Here is a 23,180-nt window from a genome sequence, read left to right on the forward strand (position 1 = left end):
TGAGCGAAATGTGTGTCCATATGACCCACACAAGCCAGTCACGATGGGTCACATACCCATACCTAACAACAGTTGCAGCCAGCAGGACAGGTGGAAACAAACCCAAACAGGGCCAGTGCCATGGCCCCAGAATGATGGCTATGGTTAACCCCACCCCCAGGCCTACACAGACAGACCACAGCAGGGCAGGCAGTAGGATGTTAGTTCTGAAGGGTAGGATGCCAGACAATAATATGCAGGGCAACCAAAGCCACGATCTGTAGTACACTGGTGTGCCTCTACACAGCATAATAGTTAGCAATACAGAATGAAATGGAGTACATGACATACCAGTATAGTCATAGCAAATGTGTACAAGTGTCATTTGTGCCCCCCCCATCCTACATAGCAATGTAATAACAGTCAGGTGTGCCCCCCCAATCCTGTGTAGAAATGTAGCAACATGTATGAGTTGGTATAATACGAGTGGAGCAGAGATGCCCAGAGGTGGCCAAGGTAGCAGGATAGGTTGCAGCATTTGCAAAATATGCAGGTCTGTGTGCATTAGGATGGTGTGCATTTCATATTGTGTGAGAGTGGTCAGTATGTATGCATGTTTAGGTAAGACCTAGTGGCCTTTGCCCACTACTGCTGACAGGGACAAGCCCTCACAACTGCAGTGCCAAGGACAATCCCCACCAGTATAACACTTGCTAGCAGTAAGCCATTGTAAATGTATGGTGGTAATGTGTATCACCATCTGAAAGACTGACATGGCATGACTGTTGGCTAGATACACAAGCGGTACACAGGGGAAAGTACCCCAGACATACAATATATATTGTATCACTGTGAAAGGGAGACACTCTTGGAATTGTACATACAGGTATGCATCACAGTAACTGGACCTATAGTAGTGATGTCTGCCCGAACACCTGCAGATCACAAAGTAGGTAGGACTGTTGTATTGGGAAACAGCGGATGTACTTGCACATGCCAGCATAACTAGAATGCCCCATGCATATTTGTGTGTGTCAGATGCAAGTAGTGTCTATAGCACACACGCACCCAGCTCACGCAAACACCACCCACAGGTACCTCTCTGGTCATATCCCTGCTGTGGGGAATGGGTACAGTATGACCCCACCTGTATATGACAATAGTGGAAGAATGCAGCATGCAGTGCAGGTGTCCCATGCAGGTGTGTCCCTAGCTGTACATAGTACCCTGCCAGCATCCACACTACCTAATCAAGACTGATAAAAGGTATATGCATGAACACCTATCCTGTCACCCCAGAGGAATATACTGTATGGTGGTCTGAGACTGTATGCAATGGCCTGTCACATGTGGCCCGCAGCAACACCTAATGCCCCAAAGGCCTCTGTCTCATTACTGCCAATGCACACTCCACATAAGCCATATGCAAGGCCATGTGGACAAACCACAGTAACATGTCCACCATGTCCCACTGCATGAACTGTGGGCCAACACTAACACACACCTGTGATAGGGTGATACCCATAGGGAAAGTATCAGAGCTTGTATGCATAACGTATGGAAGAAGTTAGAATAACAGAGGGGGGTTGGGAGCATGGAATGTGCAGGGTCTGACACCAAGCTGTGTGCCCACACTGTCCATGACTGCAAACACATAAATGGGTGGCTACACACCTGCCAGTACACCACAACAGGGTTAATGTCCTGACCCATGGCCACTGCCTCTGGGTAACCTCTGCAAATCTGTACATCTGTGAGGCATTGCCACAGCAAGAGAAGCCCATACTGTCATGTCAATGGGTGTACAAGTATGGGATCCTCTGCCAGCACTGTACCAAGGTGCTGAACCGGATACACAGACCCTGCAGCTCCTCCAGAATGGCATAACTTACCATGGATACGTAGGTGTCTGCCCATAATACTAGACACAGCTGCAGTCACCCTTGTCCCCCAAGACAGCACTGTGAGCAAGGATGTCCACCTAACAGTACATGAAGACAGAAAACATCACTGTGTATAACAGTACACGTCTGAATATCTCTGTTAACAGCAACACCATGCAGCTGAAGCAGCACAGACACAATCACCCACAGTACACACAATCCCCCTGCACAGTTTGTCCCCATATTGCCAAATGATCGACAGATACCCTGCAGAAACACTTTGCTACCTGTAGGTGTACAAGACAAAGGTCTGCACTGGAGTACAAACTACCTGGAATTGATCCACACATTTTATACAGAAGGTCATACTGGGCATGCTCAAACACAAACAAATGAAGCCCATGTCTGCAAACAGTGGACCAGACATATCTGGCAGTTGCAGATGTTAGTGCAGACACTCCTCAGTATACACCACTCATGCTTTGCACACACAATGGATAGGAATACAGGCATATATCCAAGGACAATACACTATAATAACCCAAACGTACACATACATAGATGTGTGGAAGAGAGTGACTAACAAGGAAACAACCATTATGAGGTTTGTCCCACCCAGCACACAGCCAAATGGATACAACCACATGATGCTCAGATGTCACTCACTGTAGAAATTAGCCACCAGTATCTGTCAGCATTATGGACTATGTGGTGCAAGTGCTAGCTGTGCAACATGACTGTACAAGGAAGTAGTCATTAGCAGCTGTATACACGTACCTGTGGAATATAACTCTGCGTGTGCCCACATGTGGTGCGTCAACCTCTAGATGAATGGGTTATGGCCTATGCACACACACTGCCCTCCCCATAGCCCTACTATGACAAACCCGCTTAGGTCATCTACTTTGAAATACACCCTTGGGAAAAGTGTAGCCCAGTAATCTCTGTAGCGTGTCCTGTAACTGCGTACTGCTGTAGTGTGATAAAAGTAGCTAGGTAGGTGTTCTGACCCCAGACGTGGCAACTGTGCATGTCTGTCTGTCTCTGTCTGAGTAGTGAGCAATGCTTTTTAGGGTAGCCACACCCCTTACAATTCCTATACTCGAATGTGGCAAGGCTGCTTATGTCACCCACCTAAAAATACACCTCTGGGAAGGTTGTAGCCCAGTAATCTCTGTAGTGCGTCCTGTAACTGCATACCACTGGATTGTGATTTAGAACTGTGGTTGGGTTCCATCCCCATCCATGGCAGTTCTGGATATTGTGTGTGTGTCAATGTCTGTATACGTAGCAATGCATTATAGGCCAGTCACACGCAGTAAATTTCAAATGGCCCACTTTAGCAATCCTGCTGATGTCATTCATTGTGAAATACACCTTTGGGGAAGGAGTACTTAACTAATGTGCATGGCGCGTACTATAACTGCGTAGTGCTGAGGTGTAATAAACTAGTTATGTAGGGTTCTGCTCCCAGACATGACAGGTGTGCACGTGTGTGTGTATGTGTTCGTAACTCGTATCCTGTGTAGAGGTGGTTGTGAGCGTCTGACACCTGTGGTCAATGTGGAGCGGGTTTTGCATATAGCACAATGTCCACCATACAAAGGATAACAGATGTGAAATAGCTGAGAGGCTGGGGTGCAAAGCCATACCCATACATGTGACATCAAGGCCAGGCAATCACATTTAGCAACCCCAGTATTACCCAGAGCACACTCTCAACCCATGTATCATACACACACACATGCCTAGGCAACAGCCAATATGTGGGTAGTACACTGCACATTGGCCACTGATAGTAACTAAGGAGTGAAAGCAATGAGCAACAGAGGGCATGTCACCCTGTCCATCTCTCCAATATGCACGTACATGCTGACAGTGCCCCTCCCTCATGTTCCCAATGGACACCTGCACCACCTGTGATCCCATCACGTGTCCCACAACGGACATAACATGCCCTGTATGGACAGATGCCATTGACACCAGGAAATTATGTCAGCATGCTATCAATGTAGTTGCAGAGTAACCCTGGTGCCCATTACCTGTCCCCGCCACAGGTGGGCAAGACTGGCACATATGATGGTAATCTGTGTTCACAACACGGGCCAGACACCCCAGGTACAGTTATGATCCATTGGAACTATCTGACACAGGATTCTTTGTTGTTGGGAGAACTTATACCACAAAGACCCATGGTGTCATATAGGTGGGGAAGAAGCATTAAGGATATGTTAGTTATGCTCTGTTTAAATTACCTATTGAAAGGCTGAGAAAACCTATTCAAGAACTTGGCTTTAGAGCTTGTGGCCATTGTAGTATATGCAATTATACAGTATGCACTTTTGAAAATATAAATGGAGAGACGTACTATTTATGTGATAGTTATAGCTGTATGACAGAAGGTATTATATATGTACTTAAATGTGATTTATTTTATATAGGAGAAACTAAACGTAATTTGAGTTAGATATTTAGAACATTTAAGAAATATTAAAAATGTGAAAGTTGAAAGCCCTTTAGGGCTACATTTTAAAATGTACCATAAAAGTGATGCTAGTAAGCTAAAAGGTACTATTATGGAAAAAGTTCATTGTGCAAAGGGCACATGTTTAAAAAGTAGCAATTTTTATTTTAAAATTTGATAGTTTACACCCTAAGGGGTTAAATAGAGAGCTTAATTGGAAATGGCTCTTGTAATGAATTTTTTAATTGTTTTATTGGCTATGCTTTGGTACATAACTGAAGATGTTGAAAAGTAGGGCTATACTCTGTTAAAGGCAATGACAGAGGCACTAGAGAGAAGAATTGTTCGTGTTTTAGAGCTATTTTAGTGCAATAAATTGCGTTTTGGATTTACTGGCCGATTCGGTTTTGGACTGTATACAGATGTCCTTCACAGGTTCAGTTTGGTTATACTACGGTGAGGACATATCTATTACTACGGTGAGGACATATCTATTACTACCCCATTTTTTCTGTACGTCTGTTATGGTTTGGTGGATAGCTACTGGGACTATGGTGTATAAGGTCCTGGATTCGTGACCTGCATGGCTGTTTATTTCATTGCCGGGCTGACAAAGGCCCGCTGGATACAGAGTGATTAAGGCACTTTAAAGCAGTTGTAAGGCCTTAAGCCCGCTTATTGTTGCCTATTTGTGCTTACACCTGCTTACTAGTGCATTATTCCGTCTGACACCAATACGTCACATGTGCATTTCTTGCTGTACTCCAGTTCATATATATAAGCTATTTAGTGGGTTTTGCAACAAAAATATTGGTTATAACGTGCTTTGCCATGCAAAATAGACTGTGCTACAGTGGGACTCAAACTGGGAATGCCTGCTCATTGGTCGGATGCTCTACCCATTACACTACTGCTGTTCGGCTTCATTTGCATATTTCTACCATAATGTAATACCCATGTTTCCTTCTCCTGGCCCCTGAGCTCCACACACACAGCATCCATCCATTCTCCAGTTGCTAGCCCAGCCATACCACACCTCCACACATTTCCCTCTCTGCACATGTCGGTACTCCTCCATTATACTGTCCCGACCCAAGCTTCTGCAGGCTCTTTATCAGTTTAGTCCACATACGTACGAGCCCTCCCTTGATCCTCCTCCGATACTGGTGGAAACATCTATGCGACTCACAAGTTTGGTTCGTCCTGCCAGGGACAGAACTGTTGTTGTGTCACGAGTAGACTTAGCTGGTCTACACTGTTTCTCCCACTGGTAGCATCCTGCCAGGGGTTTGAGAAGCAGCAGTTTGCTCACACACCGGGCCAGCCAAATATCCCGGTTCTGTGGAACCAACGCCCCAGGTGTGACATTCTGGGCATGAAGCATGCCCACACACCCCCACGGCATGCACCGCTTTTCATTATTCTCTTCAGTATTATGCAAGACTACTGTTCTCACAGTATGACTGGACAGGCACTGTTCTTTGATATATATAGATTGCTCGGAATACTGTGACTGAGCAATGTACACGTTTGCTGGTATTAATCTACATACTTGCATACATTTCCTATAATGTTGAAAGCCTGTGCTGGATGACATGTTTGTGATAACAGCAGCTGAATGTGTATCTGCCATGGTTTAGTAGTAACTCACTTAAGACTATAGTGTGCAGGGTCGGGGGGTTGGTACCTAGGAGTGCAGACTATTTTGTTAATGGGCATGACGAGAGCTGTTTGCTACCGAGTGCCTAAGGCACTGTGGAGGAAGTGCAGGCGGGTATGCGCTGGTTTGCACAAGGCTCAGCATTGCTGACTTCCGGTTACGGCGTCTTACACTGATTTGGCCTCCACATTGTTCAACCATTGTGGACATTGCTTACTGCCACAAACAGACAAAAAACGCCACCACCAATTGCAGTAAAATGCACCAAATAAAACTAATAAATTAAATACATATTTTATTGAAAAATAATGTATATCCCAGACTGGTTTCAGCCAACAGGCTTTCCTCAGTGGGAATGAAAGTAGTTACAAATGCAAAGGGACACACATGTATGTATAACATGAACTATCCAATAGGATTTTTCCCAAAGTGTTCTTCCCAACATTCAAATTGTTTCCTGTGTGGAAAATAAAAAGAGAATAAAAAATTATACAATAAAAACCACATTATTAATACATATGATGTAACAAATAAATAAAATGAAAATCAAAATAAAACACATAATATTAATAATGGTCATTAAAACCGGGTGAAAACAAAGCACCCAGTTTAATGATCCAATACTTCTCATCTTTAGTAAGGATTGAGTGCCATCCTTGTTTGTTGGATCTGTCACCAAGAATCCTGTCAATAATAGTGAGCTGGAATCTGGCTGAGATGTGGTGTAGGCAATGTCTGTATAGAGCATTGCTCTCTCTCTTGGTTTGTATGTCACTACGATGCTCAGACATACGCAAACGAAGTGGTCGTGATGTTTGTCCAACATAAAATGAACCACATGTACATGTTGTAAGGTACACCACCCAATCACTGTTACAGTTGCCAAAAAATTTAAAGTCATATATCCTGTCAGTGTTTTTGCTGGTGAACTGTTTGGATGTGAAAATAAATGGACATGATGGGCAATGACCACAGTTGTAAGTGCCCCATAATGTTACTGGCAGCTTAAAAGGTACTGCTATGGGAGCATCTTTAGCTCCTATATATGCAGACCGGTTTATGGGATACATTGAGGAACATCTCATTTATGATTCCACACACAATCTATATCTTGAGGAACTTGACATTTGGCGTGGGTATCTGGACGATTGTTGGTTGGTTTGTCGTTCGGATGAGGAATATCTGGCAGAATTCGTATTGCATCTCAAATCAGAACAAATGGGGCATAGAATTCACCTTAACTTCCAACAGGTCTGAGATTAATTTTTTGGACATTACCATAACTCGGAATCCAGACGACACTTTACAAAGTAAAACATTTTGCAAATATCCCAAGTATAACAACTTATTACATGCAACCAGTATGCACCCCAACCACATCATCCGAAACATACCCCGATCTCAATTCCTCAGGATTCATAGAATTTGTTTCTCAGAAAATGATTACAAAAAATCCCAACAGGATCTGGTTAATAGGTTTAGAGCTAGGGGTTACAATGAGCCGGACATCCAGGGTGCTCGACAAGTTGCCTCCAACTCAACTACAACCTCACTTCTCACATATCGTGATAAAACTCATACTGATCAGGAAGAATCTATTCGGTTCATCACAACATTTGGACGAAATATCAACTTAATCAGGAATGTTATGTCCAAACATTGGAACATTCTTACTGCCAGTGATGAACTTACACCTCTGATTGGTGATGTATGCAAGTATGGATATAGAAGAGGCAGGACACTTGGGTCATTTTTCTCACATTTTAAAAGGGTAAGCTCGGCTGGAGCTATACACCATCAATTAACCATGACAGGTGACAAATTAAGGGGCACTTACAACTGTGGTCATTACTCACGTCCATTTATTTTCACATCCAAACAGTTCACCAGCAAAAACACTGACAGGATATATGACATTAAATTTTTTGGCAATTGTAACAGTGAGTGGGTGGTGTAGCTTGCAACATGTACATGTGGTTCATTTTATGTTGGACAAAAATCAAGACCACTTTGTTTGCGTATGTCTGAGCATTGTAGTGACATATGAACCAGGAGAGAGACCAATGCTCTATACAGACACTGCCTACACCACATCTCAGCCAGATTCCAGTTCACTATTATTGACAGGATTCTTGGTGACAGATCCAACAAACAAGGATGGCACTCAATCCTTACTAAAAAAGAGAAGTATTGGATCATTAAACTGGGTGCTTTGTTTTCACCTGGTTTGAATGACCATTATTAATATTATGTGTTTTATTTTCATTTTTATTTATTTGTTACATCATATGTATTAATAATGTGTTTTTTATTGTATAATTTTTTTATTCTCTTTTTATTTTCCACACAGGAAACAATTTGAATGTTGGGAAGAACACTTTGGGAAGAATCCTATTGGATGGTTCATGTTATGTATACATGTGTGTCACTGCACATTTGTAACTACTTTCATTCCCACTGAGGAAAGTCTGTTGGCTAAAACCGGTCTGGGATATATATTATTTTTCAATAAAATACTTATGTATTTAATTAGTTTTATTTGGTGCTTTTTACTGCAATTGGTGCTGGTGTTTTTTGTCTATTTGTATCAGTTCCTGCCTTGCACCTGGTCCTACTTGCAGAGGGTTTTTTTCCGACATTGCTTACTGCCGCCCAAAACAGGCTTAAACCCGCTTGCTAATGCATACCCCCATGCTACTTCATGTATTTAGTTCACATTTGTTGACCGGGACAATCCGACTGGATGCTTCTCCATTGTCAGTGGTGGTCGGGGGAGCTCCACAGTAAACCTCAGATACACATTACAAGTAATACTAAGGTGTGCACATTCATAGAGAGTAACAGACTTAACATAGCTACGAACCACATTCTTCATGCTTAGTTTACGTTAACATGACTGTATTATACATGCTTAGTTCAGGTTTACATGTCAGGTAAGACTGTTGACAAAGGTCAGTTTAAGGTGAAGTTAGATTCCAGTTTAACAGTTCTGGATAGGTTACACTCAGGTATTCGGGTTAGGCTTAGTTATGCCATACCTGTGTAGAAGAGAATAGTGAAGGAGTAGGTAGGTAGGTAGAGGGGGGGGGTGACATTGTAACTGTATAGTAGGCCGTAGGGGAGCAATAGGGAAGGTTTAAATGATGTTGGGATTTGTATGCGAGGCAGGACAGGAGGTGTCTGTTTTCACTAGTTGATGTAGGGGTATAAGTGTGCAAGTTGGGGGGGGGGGGTTCGCCAGGTGGTGAGCATGTGCTGATCCAAGTGTGCTTGAGGTGTTCCTTCATGTGTTATTTACATGTGTCGTATGGGCAGCTAAGGTAATACACTTGGGTAGGGGGTTCCAGATTCTGCCAATATAGTTGGGAAGAGTGTGTCACCTACTTGTAACTGTGAACATTAATAGCAATAAAAAAGGGGTTGATAGGTTAAGTGGTGTTACTGGGGTACACAGAGGGAAAGATAGTAGGGGAAATATCCAGGGATGTTCAAGAAGGCTGATGGGAAGGTCCGCAGCTGGCCATTTCTTCTACAGCAACAGCTGTGTATATACACTACATTTGGAGGTAGGTTTGGGCACTCACACCCCTGGGTGGAGGTGAGGATAACAATAATACCTTGTGATGCCAATTAGATTGGCTTACATGCCTACAGTGGGGTGTTGCGACCATGTGTTCTTTGGTGTTATTTAGTGGGATTTGCAACACATCTGGTTATACCATACTTTGCCATGTAAAATACACTGTGCTGCAGTGTAACTCCTACTGGGAGTGGCTGCTCATTAGGCGGCAGCTCTGCCCAATGCACACTATTGCTTACAACCCCTGGGCGGTCCATATAGAACCACTCCAGTCAATACTTGCATGCCTCGGCCCATAATTTCATACACAATAGACCCCCCCCCGCACCTCCTCTACAGTACTCATCCTTACACTGGGTGCAGGTCAGGTCTAAACACACCACTACACACTGCTTACTCTCCACTTCTCAGGACCCATCTAGTACGTTGTCTCGACCCCATGGGTCATCAGGCTTTCCCACCCTTGCAGTCAGAGTACATACATGCCCTGCCTTGAAAAGTCATTGCACGGACAGGCCTCCAATCACAAGACAATTTTTGGGGTGTCCCGCAAGAGACGCTCCTGTCTCCGTTTCAAGATTAGACCTAGCGGGTCAACAGTATTCCCCCCTCTGGTTGTATCCTGCCTGTGGTTTGGGGAGCAGTGGATTGTTTACATTATTTGTGTGTTTGTATGTTTCCCCTATCTGGCTGGGGGGGGGGGTAATGGTACGTGTTACACGTATGTTGATTTGGCCCCTCACCCCCATTGGCACGGCCTGTGATCATATATCATTCTTATGTGCTGTATCATTTCATAGATATGTATCTGTGTATACACACACATTTATATATATATATATATATATATATATATATATATATATATATATATATATATATATATATACACACACACATATATGAAACAACATGTGGGTGTATGGTTGTCTGCGTATGTATACATCTATATGTGGGTATGTGTATATATGTATGTGCATATATGTATACATATGTACTACAGAGACGGAGAGGTATGTATCTATTTAGTTATGGGTACACACACACACAGACACACACACACAGACACACACACACAGACACACACACACAGACACACACACAGACACACACACAGACACACATATTTAGCTACATGTCCTGTAATGTAGACTGGTATTGCTGGATACTATGTTTCGTGTGCATACCGGCCAACCTTGTGTATGCTTTGCGATACCTAACAAAGTCACACGTGCATTCTATTGCTGGTACCAGAGAAACATTCGTCCCATGCGGGACAACACAAAAATTGGGTATTCAACTTCCGTCGTAAATCATTGCTGCAAAGGTACCCATAGCACTACAGCATGTGGCAGACCTAGGATACTTGGGGTTGGGACAACATACAGGATGGGTCCGGGGGGGGGGATTGTGTGTGGAGGGTGGCCAATGTGTGGTGGTGTGGTAGCTACGGGCCAGTAACCAGGGAAGGGATGGTGGCTGTGTGGGTGTAGCGGGGGGGGAGCAGAACTGTGGGTAATGAATGTATGGGTCAAGGATGGCCTGGGTTGGATGGGCGTGTACTGGTCTGCCCGCCTAGTGGGTGGGGGAGAGGGGAATGTGATATAAACATGTGAAATATAACAGGAGACTAAATTTAAATCCATATGTACATGACACACTTACAACAACATGAACTTGGTAGGGTACTGCAGGGCGGACGTGTTTGGCTGGGTGGTATGCCAATTCGTATGGGACATGTATTGTTTGGGGCCTCTCAGGCCTATTAACGGTGCATGTGGACATATAGGTTTCTGTTAATCTACCATTGCTATCTACAGATGTCTGGCCATATATACTTGCTTACATATTTATACCCATGTCCGTATGTGCCTACGGAGATATAGATCTGCGTACATACATTTAACTTGCTGTGTATATGTGGACGTATAGGTGTTGACATATACATGTGTAGATGTCACCATCTGCATGTATATATGTTAATATATTTGTATATACTTCTAGTATGTATATATATATATATATATATATATATATATATATATATATATATATATATATATATATATATACACACACTCACACACACACACACACATATATATGCAACTACATATATACAGATATGTTTTATCCGATTAGATAGTAATACACACACACACACACACACACACACACACACACACACACACACACACACACACACACACATCTAGATGTCTGTAATATATTTACACACACACATCTAGATGTCTGTATACATTCTCTGTACTGTTGCATGACTGTGCTGGGGTTATGTTTCTAACAACATACGAGTTATGCATATCTGGCATGGCTTTGTGGCAAATCATTCCATGTATTGTGTGCATGGTCCTGGGTTCGAGCCTTGCCTTGCATGGGCTGTTTATTTTCTTGCTGGCCAGAACACCGGCCATTGGATACAGAGTGATTAAGGCACTTTAAAGCGGTTAAGTGGGTTTGCGTGGCGGTAAGCACCGCTAACTTACGGTCACAGTTTCTTACACCCAGTTAGCTTCTCCTTTGCTTAATCTGTGTCGGCAGTGCTTACCCTTGCGAAAACAAACTTGCACACGCTTACTACTGCTTACATATGTTTACTACTGCTTAGCTGTGCTGAAACCTGCTTACTGCTGCCTTTTTTTATTATGATACTGACTCTTCACATGTACATTTCCTGCAGTACTCCAGTTCATAAAAATGTATGTTATTTAGTGGGTTTTACAATACAAATATTGCTTATACCATGCTTTGCTGTGTAAAATAAATAGACTGTGCTGCACTGGGAATTCCTGCTCATTAGGCAAATGCTCTGCCCACTACACTATTGCTGAGATGCTTCATTTGCATCCATCGTCCTTGTTATCCTCTTCAGCCTTTTAGGCTATTTTAACCGTAGCTAGGCAATGGGCTCACCTGCGCACCTACAATTAGCTGCACTCTGAGTTTTAGACAACAATACAGGGTTTCTTCTTTTGATTTTTATGTCCTGTTGATGTTGTACACATGGGGGACTGTTGGTGGGGATATGTGGACACCTATGAGCAGTCTCGCTCATTTATTTCCACTTTCTGCTGTTCAACATTGCAAGGGCATGTTTATTCTGAGAGCTCTGCTCTCAGACACGCCCCCTGCAGTCGTACACACTCTGTCCAAGCCTGGGAGCTAGGGCAGTGCACCTTCATTACTATGCATGGCACGCTGCTTTCCTGCTCCTAAGCGGCCGCTTCCGTACAGGACTAGATTAGTCCTGCACAGACGATTAGTAAATTCGGGGGGATTGTCTGTCATTTCATCAATTCCAATGCAGGACTAAGTTCTCAACATAAAACAACAAAGGCAATAGTAAAAAAAACAACAGGTCACAGTAGAGAATGCAAATTTATTTCCACACTTAGCGCTTCGGCTTAGAACCAGCCTTCCTGGAGTAACAAGCAACAAACATTAACTCATTTAAATAGCAGATTTGATAAAACAACCAACTTATCTAATAACATACCTCCAGTTACATTCCTTTTTTAAACCATAAGCCTCTATGGTATTATATTTAAAAATTAACAATGTTTTCTTCTGTAATAACGTATTCTTGATTAAGAATATGATATTACGGAAAGAAACATTGCTAATTTTAAAATATAATACCTTAGAGCCTTATGGATTAAATAAGGAAAGTAACTGGAGGTATGTTATTAGATAATTAAGTGCTGACTGTTTTATCAAATTTGCTATTTAAATGACTTGATGTTTGTTACTCCTGGAAGGCTGGTTCTAAGCCGAAGCACCAAGTGTGGCAATAAAATTTCCAGTCTTGGCTGTGACCTGTTTTTTTATTAATTTTACTATTGTCTTTGTTGTTTTATTTGGCTAGGCTTTTTCTTTCATGGCCACGGAACCGACGAATAATATTCCCCGTATTTTTCGAAAAGAAAATGTGGATAATGGTAAACCTTTGAACAGTATGTGTTCCAGATGAATGAACGAGTTCCCAAACCAGTGGATGCTGTGGGGAATATCTGGGACAAATTATAATCAGAGAGGAAACAGAGAGTGGAAGACCCTTTTGCTACTGTGGGGGCAACAGGTACTGTGCGAATTCCTGTGGAGCTGCAGGAGTTAAACGAGAAATTAGAGAACTTACTGTTCAAACAGACACTCACTCACTTTAGTATTCTATGTCTAAAAATATATTTGGAGCTAGACATCGCTCCACAGGGCTTAAGAGCATTTAAAAGCCCAACAACACCCTTTGACTTACATAGTGAAGATGATTTAACTTTCAAGAATAGATGTGTAGCAGTTGCACATAAATGTTCTATGGAATGGGCAAAAATTCTCAATGAGCGAAACTTATTTAAACAAAGAAAAATCAAAGATGAGGTGCTTGCCATGAATACGGAGCTATGTAAACAATTGAGTGCAGTGCGTATGGATGAGTGTTTGTCAGAAATTAACAAAAAATTAAAAGGCTATGAACAAGAACATAAGAGCTTATTGATCTAAAAAAGAATAAGAAACAGAGATTTAAAAAACTATAAATCTAAACTAACTACAGCACGTACAGGAAAGGGAGGTTATAAAACCACTTCTGTTTCCTTTTGTAACATCAGATGACATGGAGGGCACTACAGGAGTGGAGAGTGAAGGAGAGGATGGATATCCGCCATTACCTGCAGCTCAATGACCCGTGGAGTATGCCCAACGTTTTCAGAGTGAAGCCCCTTCGGAATTGCAACAAACTGGTAAGAAAAGGAGCAGAAACGACTGGGGATATACACAGAATAGAAGTAATGACAGTTTCAAGGTGCAAACAAAACTAAGAAAACTAAGTGGTACTAATAGCACAAGGGGTTTTTCTTCCCCTGTAGACTCTCTGGTATTAAATATTTCTTATTTGCTGGTCCCAGAAATAGCGGTTTCAGTGCTCAATTTGGGCCTAAAGTTTATTCCAATGGTTCTTCCACAGCTCCACATTTTAAAATGTGCACTGTTCAGATTAGGTAGGAAATTGCACCTGTTGGACTTTTTTGAAATGAAAAATGTTCCTGCAATGGATGACATTGATAATAGTTTGGCTGTCTTCTTTTTATTCATGTGTTTCAGATGAGAAAGATTTTATAAATATGTCTAATAGTGCTTATAGTGTGTTTAATACAGATGTCATTAATGTGATAGTGAGTTTATACCTTCATACACTAATCAATGTATTCAAATTTTATGACAGTTTTGAATCACTGGGTGGAAAGTTTGTTTTATAATTTCTTAGATAATAAACAAAATGCGCAATACAATTTGCTTCCTTTAAACAACTGCTAAAGATCGTAAACTGGTTATAAACCCAGCAGATAAAAGTTATTAAAACTGTTATTATGAATCACGAACAGTATGCAGGGATTTGGTATGCACATCTAAATAATACTGAAGTATATGAGAGATGTGATGTGAAATGTTATGATGCAATGAAAAATTATTTGACTTTGTTGAATAAGGGTGTACAACTGGGATACTTCACTAAGTTAGACTTTGATAAAAAGTTTAAAAATGACAATACATGCACTGCGTCTTTTTATTGCTTACCTAAGAGTCATAGGGGTACTAATATATATGGTAGACCCATTGCTGCTGCTGAGAAATATTTTTTGAGAAATAGGTATTTTTCTTCATGAATTTTTAAAACCCTTGGTGATAAAGACTCCATCGTATTTGAAAGACAGCCAAGACTTTTTAGATAAAGTTAAAGATATTATCTGGAAAGAAGAGATGTATTGGCTGAGTCTACATGTCAAAAGCCTATATACTAGTATCGAACATAATATAGGGATTGAAATTTTTTTTTGGGAGACACACCTATGTCCCATTATGTTGTGGAATTATTTTTTGCCTTCAGAATAATTTTTTCAGGTTTAATGGGCAATTCTTTCAGCAGAAACAAGGGACAGCCATGGGGGCTTCTTTTGCCCCCATGTATGCAAATATGGTTATGGGCAAATCTGAGATGAACTACACATACAAACATAATTTTTTAAAATCCAATGTTGTCAAGTACTTCAGATACATTGATGAATTGATATTTTTGTGCAGGGGGGGGGGGATTAATGACGTTGAAAGTTTTCTTGAAGGTATTCAGGTTGGCATTCAGAAGGGTAACCAAATTGTTTATTTAGATATAAATCTTGCAGGTAATATAGGTAAATGAATCTCTACAACTTTTTATAGGAAGTTTGATAAATTCTTTTTTGTATAGAGTTGTCATCCCCTCATTTAATTTCTATGTTACCATACAATGACTTTTTACGTATAGAAAAATTATGTAGTTTAGAGACAAATGTATATAAAGAAATATGTAAAATGACAGAAACTTTTATTGAAAGAGGATATGATACAGATAGGGTTATTAGTTCTGGATGTAAAGTGTTAAATAAAAGGTTACGGAATAATATCCGGGGAAGAGAATGTTGGTCATAATTGTGAGGGAGAAAACATATGAAGACCCACTGTATGAATATAAGTAGTCAGGGTAAAGAAGTTTATTTTGTGACTACATAGAATATTTTGACTGAATGAATTGTTAAGAATTACTGACCAATGTTATTGAGGGACAAAAATTTGGTAAAAATATTACAACATAATGTACGGACATCATACAAGAGAGGGAGAAATTTGGCAGATATGGTGGTGCATGAAGACTTTATTCCACCTACTGTTCCACTGTATAGTAATTTATCTCTGAATAAGGGAAATTTTACTTGTAATAAAGGTTACGCTTGTAGGTATATAGTAAGGAATGTTTAAGTTATTAATGGAATTAAACTTTACCCAAATGGGATTTACAATTGTAACACTGAAGGCATTATATACATGTAAAGGTGTGACTGTAAACTGTACTATGTAGGAGAAACAGCTAGATCCCTTAAAAATACATCTACAGGAACACATTAGAGACATTAAAAACATGAGAATGGATACTCCTTTGGGTGCTCATTTTAAGAACTTTCATACAGCCAATCCAGATTGTCTAAAGGCAACCATTTAGAACAAGTTAATCTCTCTATTGAGGAATGTGTTGAGATTAAGAATAAATTATTACAGAAGGAAACATTGTTAATTTTAAAATATAACACCTTAGATCTTTATGACTTAAATAACGAATGTAATGGGAGATATGTTATTAGATAATTGAGTGTTGACTGTTTTAATCAAATTTACTATTTAAATGAGTTAATGCTTGTTGCTCATGGAAGGCTGGTTCTAAGCCGAAGCGCTAAGTGTGGCAATAAATTTGCAGTCTCGTCTGTGACCTGTTGTTTTTGACTAAGAGTTCTCAACATACTGCCCAATCTTAAGAACATTTGGGCACCTACTATTGAAGTAAGGAAAATATGCCCAAGTTATGTTCGAATATTCTGTTTCTCTATGACATAGCAATCCAGTAATCATGGCTCAACATGCAGACAGCAGGCCAGTGTGGTCCTGGAGACCATGCCTAAGCCTACATATATCACATAAAATTACCCTAGGGTATCAAAACTTGGTCAGATACAGTTGAGAACCCTTGTTAGGGCTTAAAAAGGCCCCCTGGAGACATTAGCCTAGTAATGACCTATAAACTTATGGATAAACAATTTGAATTAATTTAAACTTACTGGAAAATTCCATCTAAAAGACAATGGGCCAGATTCAATAAAGCCTACATTACATTCTGGGTGAAAAGACAACATGGACACTTTCTTCCTCCTAATTTTAGTTTTCCTACTGGTATTCTTGCAGCTTCAAATACTGATGGGAATGCATACAGGTTACCACAAAGTCTAGACTACATGTTCCCTTAATGTAATCTCTGAGTGACTAGAAAGCACAAAAAAAGTGGTAAGAATTTTACTGAATACATATTGTGGACGCTTAGTGTACACAGTGTAGGCTTTATTGAATCCAGGCCACTGTTCATGTACACAATGTTTAAATGGTGCAGAAAATGAGTCAAGCTGCAAAGAAAAAACAACCTATGCCATTTACTACAAGGAACAATTACATATTAGTTTAAGCGGCTCACAGGTTCAGTAATTAAGACTATGTTTATTTAGCAAAAGCTCATACTTTCGGTTTTCCTTGTTTGTACACTGTAAACTCTACAATGAATACTCCAAACTGCTTACCAATGGGAACTGAAAGCAGCAGAAGTACCCACCTTCACCAACACAAACAATGTGCCTGCACTACATTTACACAAAAGTTTCCCCACGTGCGACAGCTGCTCTCTGATAATGCTCATCACTCTCTAAAGGACAATCAAGTTAAGCAACAAATGTTACCTTCGATGATTCCCTTGATCTGCTGGACTTGGGAGGCACCTTACCCAGCAGTCACCAGATCCGAAATAAAAGACTTTTAGAATTCATTTTGGAGAAAGGGATCTACAGTTTTTTTTTCTTACTTTAAAATATAATCAGATAAAAGCAAAGAATGACCCATAAGACTAGAACACCTACCAGCACATGACAAGCAATTAGTTCTGAAAGTTTGCAAGTTTCTTCTTCCTCCTCCTCCATCTCCTCCTCCTCTCTCTCTCTCTCTCTCTCTCTCTAGTACTACCACACAGTTTACTGTTTAGTATGTTTAGAAAAAAATACACCTTTCCACCTGCCTGGGGAATAAACAAGTACGACCATTTATTTATTTTTTGTTCAAAAATAAAATTTGCCTATGCAAAGCGAGTGGGAAACTAATAAAAACACAATTCCTACACAGTTGTCTTTTCTTGCATGCAATAACACTCACAATATTCATTGTGGTTTGACAGATGCTTTCATGTATGAGGTACTCCCATCTAAACTGCATATACAGAGATCAGTATTTTTTTTCCATTGGACAAATACAGACCAGTTGCATCAGTCCACTGTGATGAAGGGTGCGCTAACACAAGTTAAATTATCTAAATCATGATGATTATTTTTTTTAACTTCTTTAAATGCTTAATATTTTGGAACACTGAATACATGGTTACTTACATACATCAAGTAAGCAGTGCCTGTGTGCACTGGCACAGTGGGGGAGGGGGAGGGGAATGGTCTGCTGGAAAAAAACATGTTTCATATGTACTTTAGTACCCTGGCTAACCTGCATCATAAAACTCTGCAAACTACAATGTTATTGTCAACCATTCAAAACTTACTTTCAGTTTTTATAGTTATATGCCACCCAGTCTCTTTAAAGGGCGGTCTGCGGCCTTTGTTCTTCAGGCTCCTGCATTCCTATCTGGATCAGACTACTGTCCCAACTTGCAGAGTGCATCAGACAAACTCTGCAGAAATTTATACAGGGACACAATATTTTTCCAGACCAGAGACCCAGGCTTGGCATAAACAAAGAAAATTCAAGGGAATGAACAAAAAAAAAATTAAGTTTTTTCTCCCACTTCTCCTTTGTAATTGTTATCAGCAAAATAAATGCATGACATAAGAGATGGAAGTGTGAAAAAACCTGCAACAAAAATCTCTATGAATTACAATACAGCAGTAAAAACAACAATCACTGTACGATTAAAATACCAGGACTACTGCAAGAGTCATTCAATAGTTCTGAAATGAGAGTCAGGGACTGAAACTTAATGCTGACACACTGAGCAACAAAGAAAGCCACTCACAGAAGACATGTCTTCACCAAAGGTAGCTTTCTTGGGGCTCTATGAGGGATTCCGCACTCCAGGGATAAATGTCTACTACAGCACCCACGCAAGAGATGCACAATTAAACATGTATATTATATGTGTGTCTGAACTCACACACACACACACACACACACACACACACACACACACACACTGCAATCTTACTACCAACTATTTTCTTTGAGAATCTCCTCAGTTCTGTCACACTGCCCCCCAAAACTATCATCAGCAGTTGCACACAAACAAAACACAGAAAATACTGACATAGGTAGGAGAACTGTGTGCAGTAAACCTTAGACCCACCAGAGCAGGAAGCTAAAAGAAAAAAAAAATATTATAACACCTTCAGACTAAAATGCCATGCAATGCCCTTCATCAGACGAGTATGTTGATACATAACACACAGAAGTTTTTAATTTAGTAATTTAAATAGAGCAAACCACTGCTTCATAAACTGGCAGGTCTCTGAAGCAAGGGTTAAATTTAAGCATGTAATTAGCACTGCTACTCAAAACTACATGGAGGCTGGAATACACTGTCTGCCTTCAATTTGCAAGCAATGTTTTTTGTAGCCATCTCCATTTCAAATGGTATTACAAGTTTAGTCAGAAATATATTTTTTGTAAGCACATTTACTTGTAATTTATACAGAGATTGTAGGACTACCTTTCAAATTACTCTGATGAACTTGCTAAGATTACATACACATTGTCAAATGTCCAAATCTGAGCCATTTTAAACAGATGTTTTGCTGACTGGAAAATAAAGGAAATAATTTATATATACATAAGATTCATTAAATTACAACTGTGTCTTTAAATGGAGACACAGGAAAACAGTGTCCATGCAACTTTTCATGTAACACTGGATTTTTTTTAAGTTAAGTATCCACTATTTCAGTAAATAAGATAGGTTAATGTTCCCTTTTAAATCACAACTTATGTTGGTGTAAGTACAGCAAATTCAAATACAATGCAAAACATGTCATGTATATGAACACGTTTTATTGTTTTACAGAGTTGTCATCCAGAACACACTCCTTTTCTTGCTAACAAGCAGGTCTGCCTCTTCCACAAACCAAATAATCATGAAAATTATACAGTTTTGTCCATCTGCCTGTACCATAAATGAACATCCCTGGATATTAAGCAAATCTGCTTGTACAAACAACCTAACTGTCTTCACCAGTTCTTCTTTATTAGTAAGTGAATAATCCTGGCTAAATTACCAGGATCAGTTACTATACGCTTTTGCCTACAGTAATATTTTACTATTTGATCAAATGTACAATTCATTCAGTTATGGTATATCCTCTGTATGCATATTTTTTTATTCAAATTGCTCCACTGACTTTCACTATAAATAAATAAGGCTCTGCCTACTTGATCACACCTGGTTAAAAAAGTAATAAAAAATAGAGTGAATGTATTTACTTATTTGCATTTGTTCATCGGATAGTCCACTGGGCCAAAGAGCCGATTTTCAGTGGAGGCCCAGAGAGAAAATCTCCACAGGTAACAAGAAACAGAAAACATACAATAACAAGCACACAGTATAAAGCAATAAACATCATACATGACTTATTGCTACAGACAAATATAAAAACAATAAACAAAGCAACAAGAGGTGGACAACAAATAAACAGGAGGTAGCCAACAGCTAACAATCAAAAGACAAACTGTGTGTTGCACTGAGCCAAGTGTCTTCACCACAGACAAAGATACACAGTGAATATATAAAACTTAAAAAAAAAATGAATAAGTGAAGTGCTTATTTCCACAGAACTAGCTAAACACAATTACAGAATCTTAATCCACATCTTCAACAAAGTTACCCATATTAATTACAGATTATCAGGTTGATTAATTACAACAGGACACCCCAAACATACTGCAAGTCACAGGGATACTGACAAGGAGAGAGAGAGAGAGACAGAAAGAAATTAAAAAAAAAAAGGGGGGGGGGGCGAGTTACATTTAGATCAGAGATGGTTTTCAGTATCCACAATGGTATACACTGCATACATGAGGCTTTTCACTTCTTTTTGAACTTCAGTGGTGGAGTCCATGCATCTTACTTAAACAGACACAGAATGCCATAAAAATAGAAGCAAAGTGGAAAATGTTCTGTCACTAGATTAGCTGTCAACAATGTAGAAAGTATGTTTAAAGAAAAGGGTGCATGCAAGCTTGTAAAAGATGAGCAGACCTGCAAGAGAGGATGGTGGGGATATAACTGATGAAAAAAGTAAATGACAGTTGGAGGTAGGCTGCAGTATCTGTGAAGGAAAACTACTTAAGCCTGAAGAGCAGAGCAGTGCGGTGGCAGGGGTCCTGCAGAGACCCTCATGCAAAACTACCACTCTGTTATTGGCAAATATGTTTGCTTTGGTCATCCTGTGGTGAAAGATGTTATGTCAACAGAAAATTACCCAGGTTTCACTTTTACCTGCAAGATCAGCATCTTTTAAACACAGAAACTCCAATCCAAATGTTTTTAAAGGTTATCACAATCACATGCAAAGAGGGTTTAAAAAACTGAAAGCTGGACCGTTTTCCAAGGCTTAAGAGAATAGAATGCACCCTCTAACAACAGAGAATACAATCAGTGCCTCCTCAAAACAAACTTAAGAGCTTTGCAAGCTTCACCTTGACATATGACATACACATGGAAGAAATGCAAAAATAAACTTTCAGAATGTTAATATTAAACATCAATATTACCTAGCACCTGCACTCACAGAGGAAAGAAAGTGCTATGCAAGCAAAGCACAGACTTGGCGGTTGTGTCACCAGTGCGCTTTGTAAACATAAAACTCTGAGACATATAACAACGTTGCTTCTACACTGAGAATGCATATCATCTACGCTTTCCTGAAAATATACACCTTACTCTTGTTTCGCCAACATCTTAAAAATCAGTGCGAGTCAACAACTCCTTCCCAGCAAGTGCAATCCCTACTGCGTACATCAAACACACTCGTGAGAGGGCACGAGCGCATCTCGCCTTACCTTGGGTACGTAACACCGCGGTGACCCACACAAGAAGAAAAACGTCCAGCGGTGACATTATAAACAACACAATGGTTTTCTCACTTTCCAAAATCTGTCCCGTAAAGACGAAACTTAAGTTTGGAGAGTCAAGTCCTCTCCTGACCGGTACCACTCACTTCATTCTGGGAGGATTGCGAGGGTCCTAGTGACTAAGTATCACCATCCACTCAAAAGTCCCTCGTCGATTATGTCACTCCACTAATTATGTCGCACTCCGGGTTAGAGTACAGTCTATAATGATATTTCACACAGTTGATCCAACTATATACTGAAATACTACCCGCCGCCGTACCAGTTAAGTTGAAGCGTCTGCCAAACAATCAGCCTTTTCGCAGACTCACCAGTCTAACCTTTAACAGTTCTCTTAACTCACAGGACTCTTTCACACTGGATCAAAAGCGAGCCGCGTGGACCGAACCACTGGGCAGCAATGCCAAAAAAGGGGGGTGAATAAAAACACTTGTGAGAGAGAAGATGGAGTGTCGTCTTGTATTTCACTTCCTCATAATGAAAGATACTAATATAATACTTAAATAATTTGTATTAATCAGATTTTTAAACACAACGGGGATCTAGCTAAGAGATTAAGGGCGACGATTTCTTATTTCCCCTACAGTTCATTTAGTGCTGAGGTGGGGGTGTGGCTGAGGCGACAGGGATTTGAATAGCTTGTTGCTGGATTCTTTACATTAGTAGTAAAAGTACAATAAGAGAAGTGGCACTATAGACGTGCAGAAAAAAATCAAGCTGTGGAAGTGGGATAGTTTGTTATAGTGGTGGCGATGGGAATGTTTAAAGAGAAATAACAGTGTATTATGCATTGTCATTTCTGTTCCATTCTTTACAACTCTTCTTTGAAGATAATTTTAACAGAATGGTGTT

The 23,180-nt window shown here is 40.2% G+C and overlaps 1 protein-coding gene across 3 annotated transcripts in view; it reads right to left on the minus strand.

The window, feature by feature from the left end:
* The window catches only part of LRP4 (LDL receptor related protein 4), a 2,374,694-nt gene extending 2,352,032 nt beyond the window's left edge, over positions 1-22,662 (minus strand). For all 3 annotated transcript variants that reach the window (XM_044082533.1, XM_044082532.1, XM_044082534.1), the window contains exon 1: positions 22,257-22,662. In XM_044082533.1, the coding sequence (XP_043938468.1) occupies positions 22,257-22,314 (58 nt within the window). In that variant the 5' untranslated portion in view covers positions 22,315-22,662. The remainder of the gene's footprint in view (positions 1-22,256) is intronic.
* Between the last annotated feature and the right edge of the window lie 518 nt (positions 22,663-23,180).

This window comes from Protopterus annectens, chromosome 9.part0, assembly GCF_019279795.1.
Source record: "Protopterus annectens isolate FY-2018-M chromosome 9.part0, PAN1.0, whole genome shotgun sequence".
Lineage (NCBI taxonomy): Eukaryota > Metazoa > Chordata > Ceratodontiformes > Protopteridae > Protopterus > Protopterus annectens.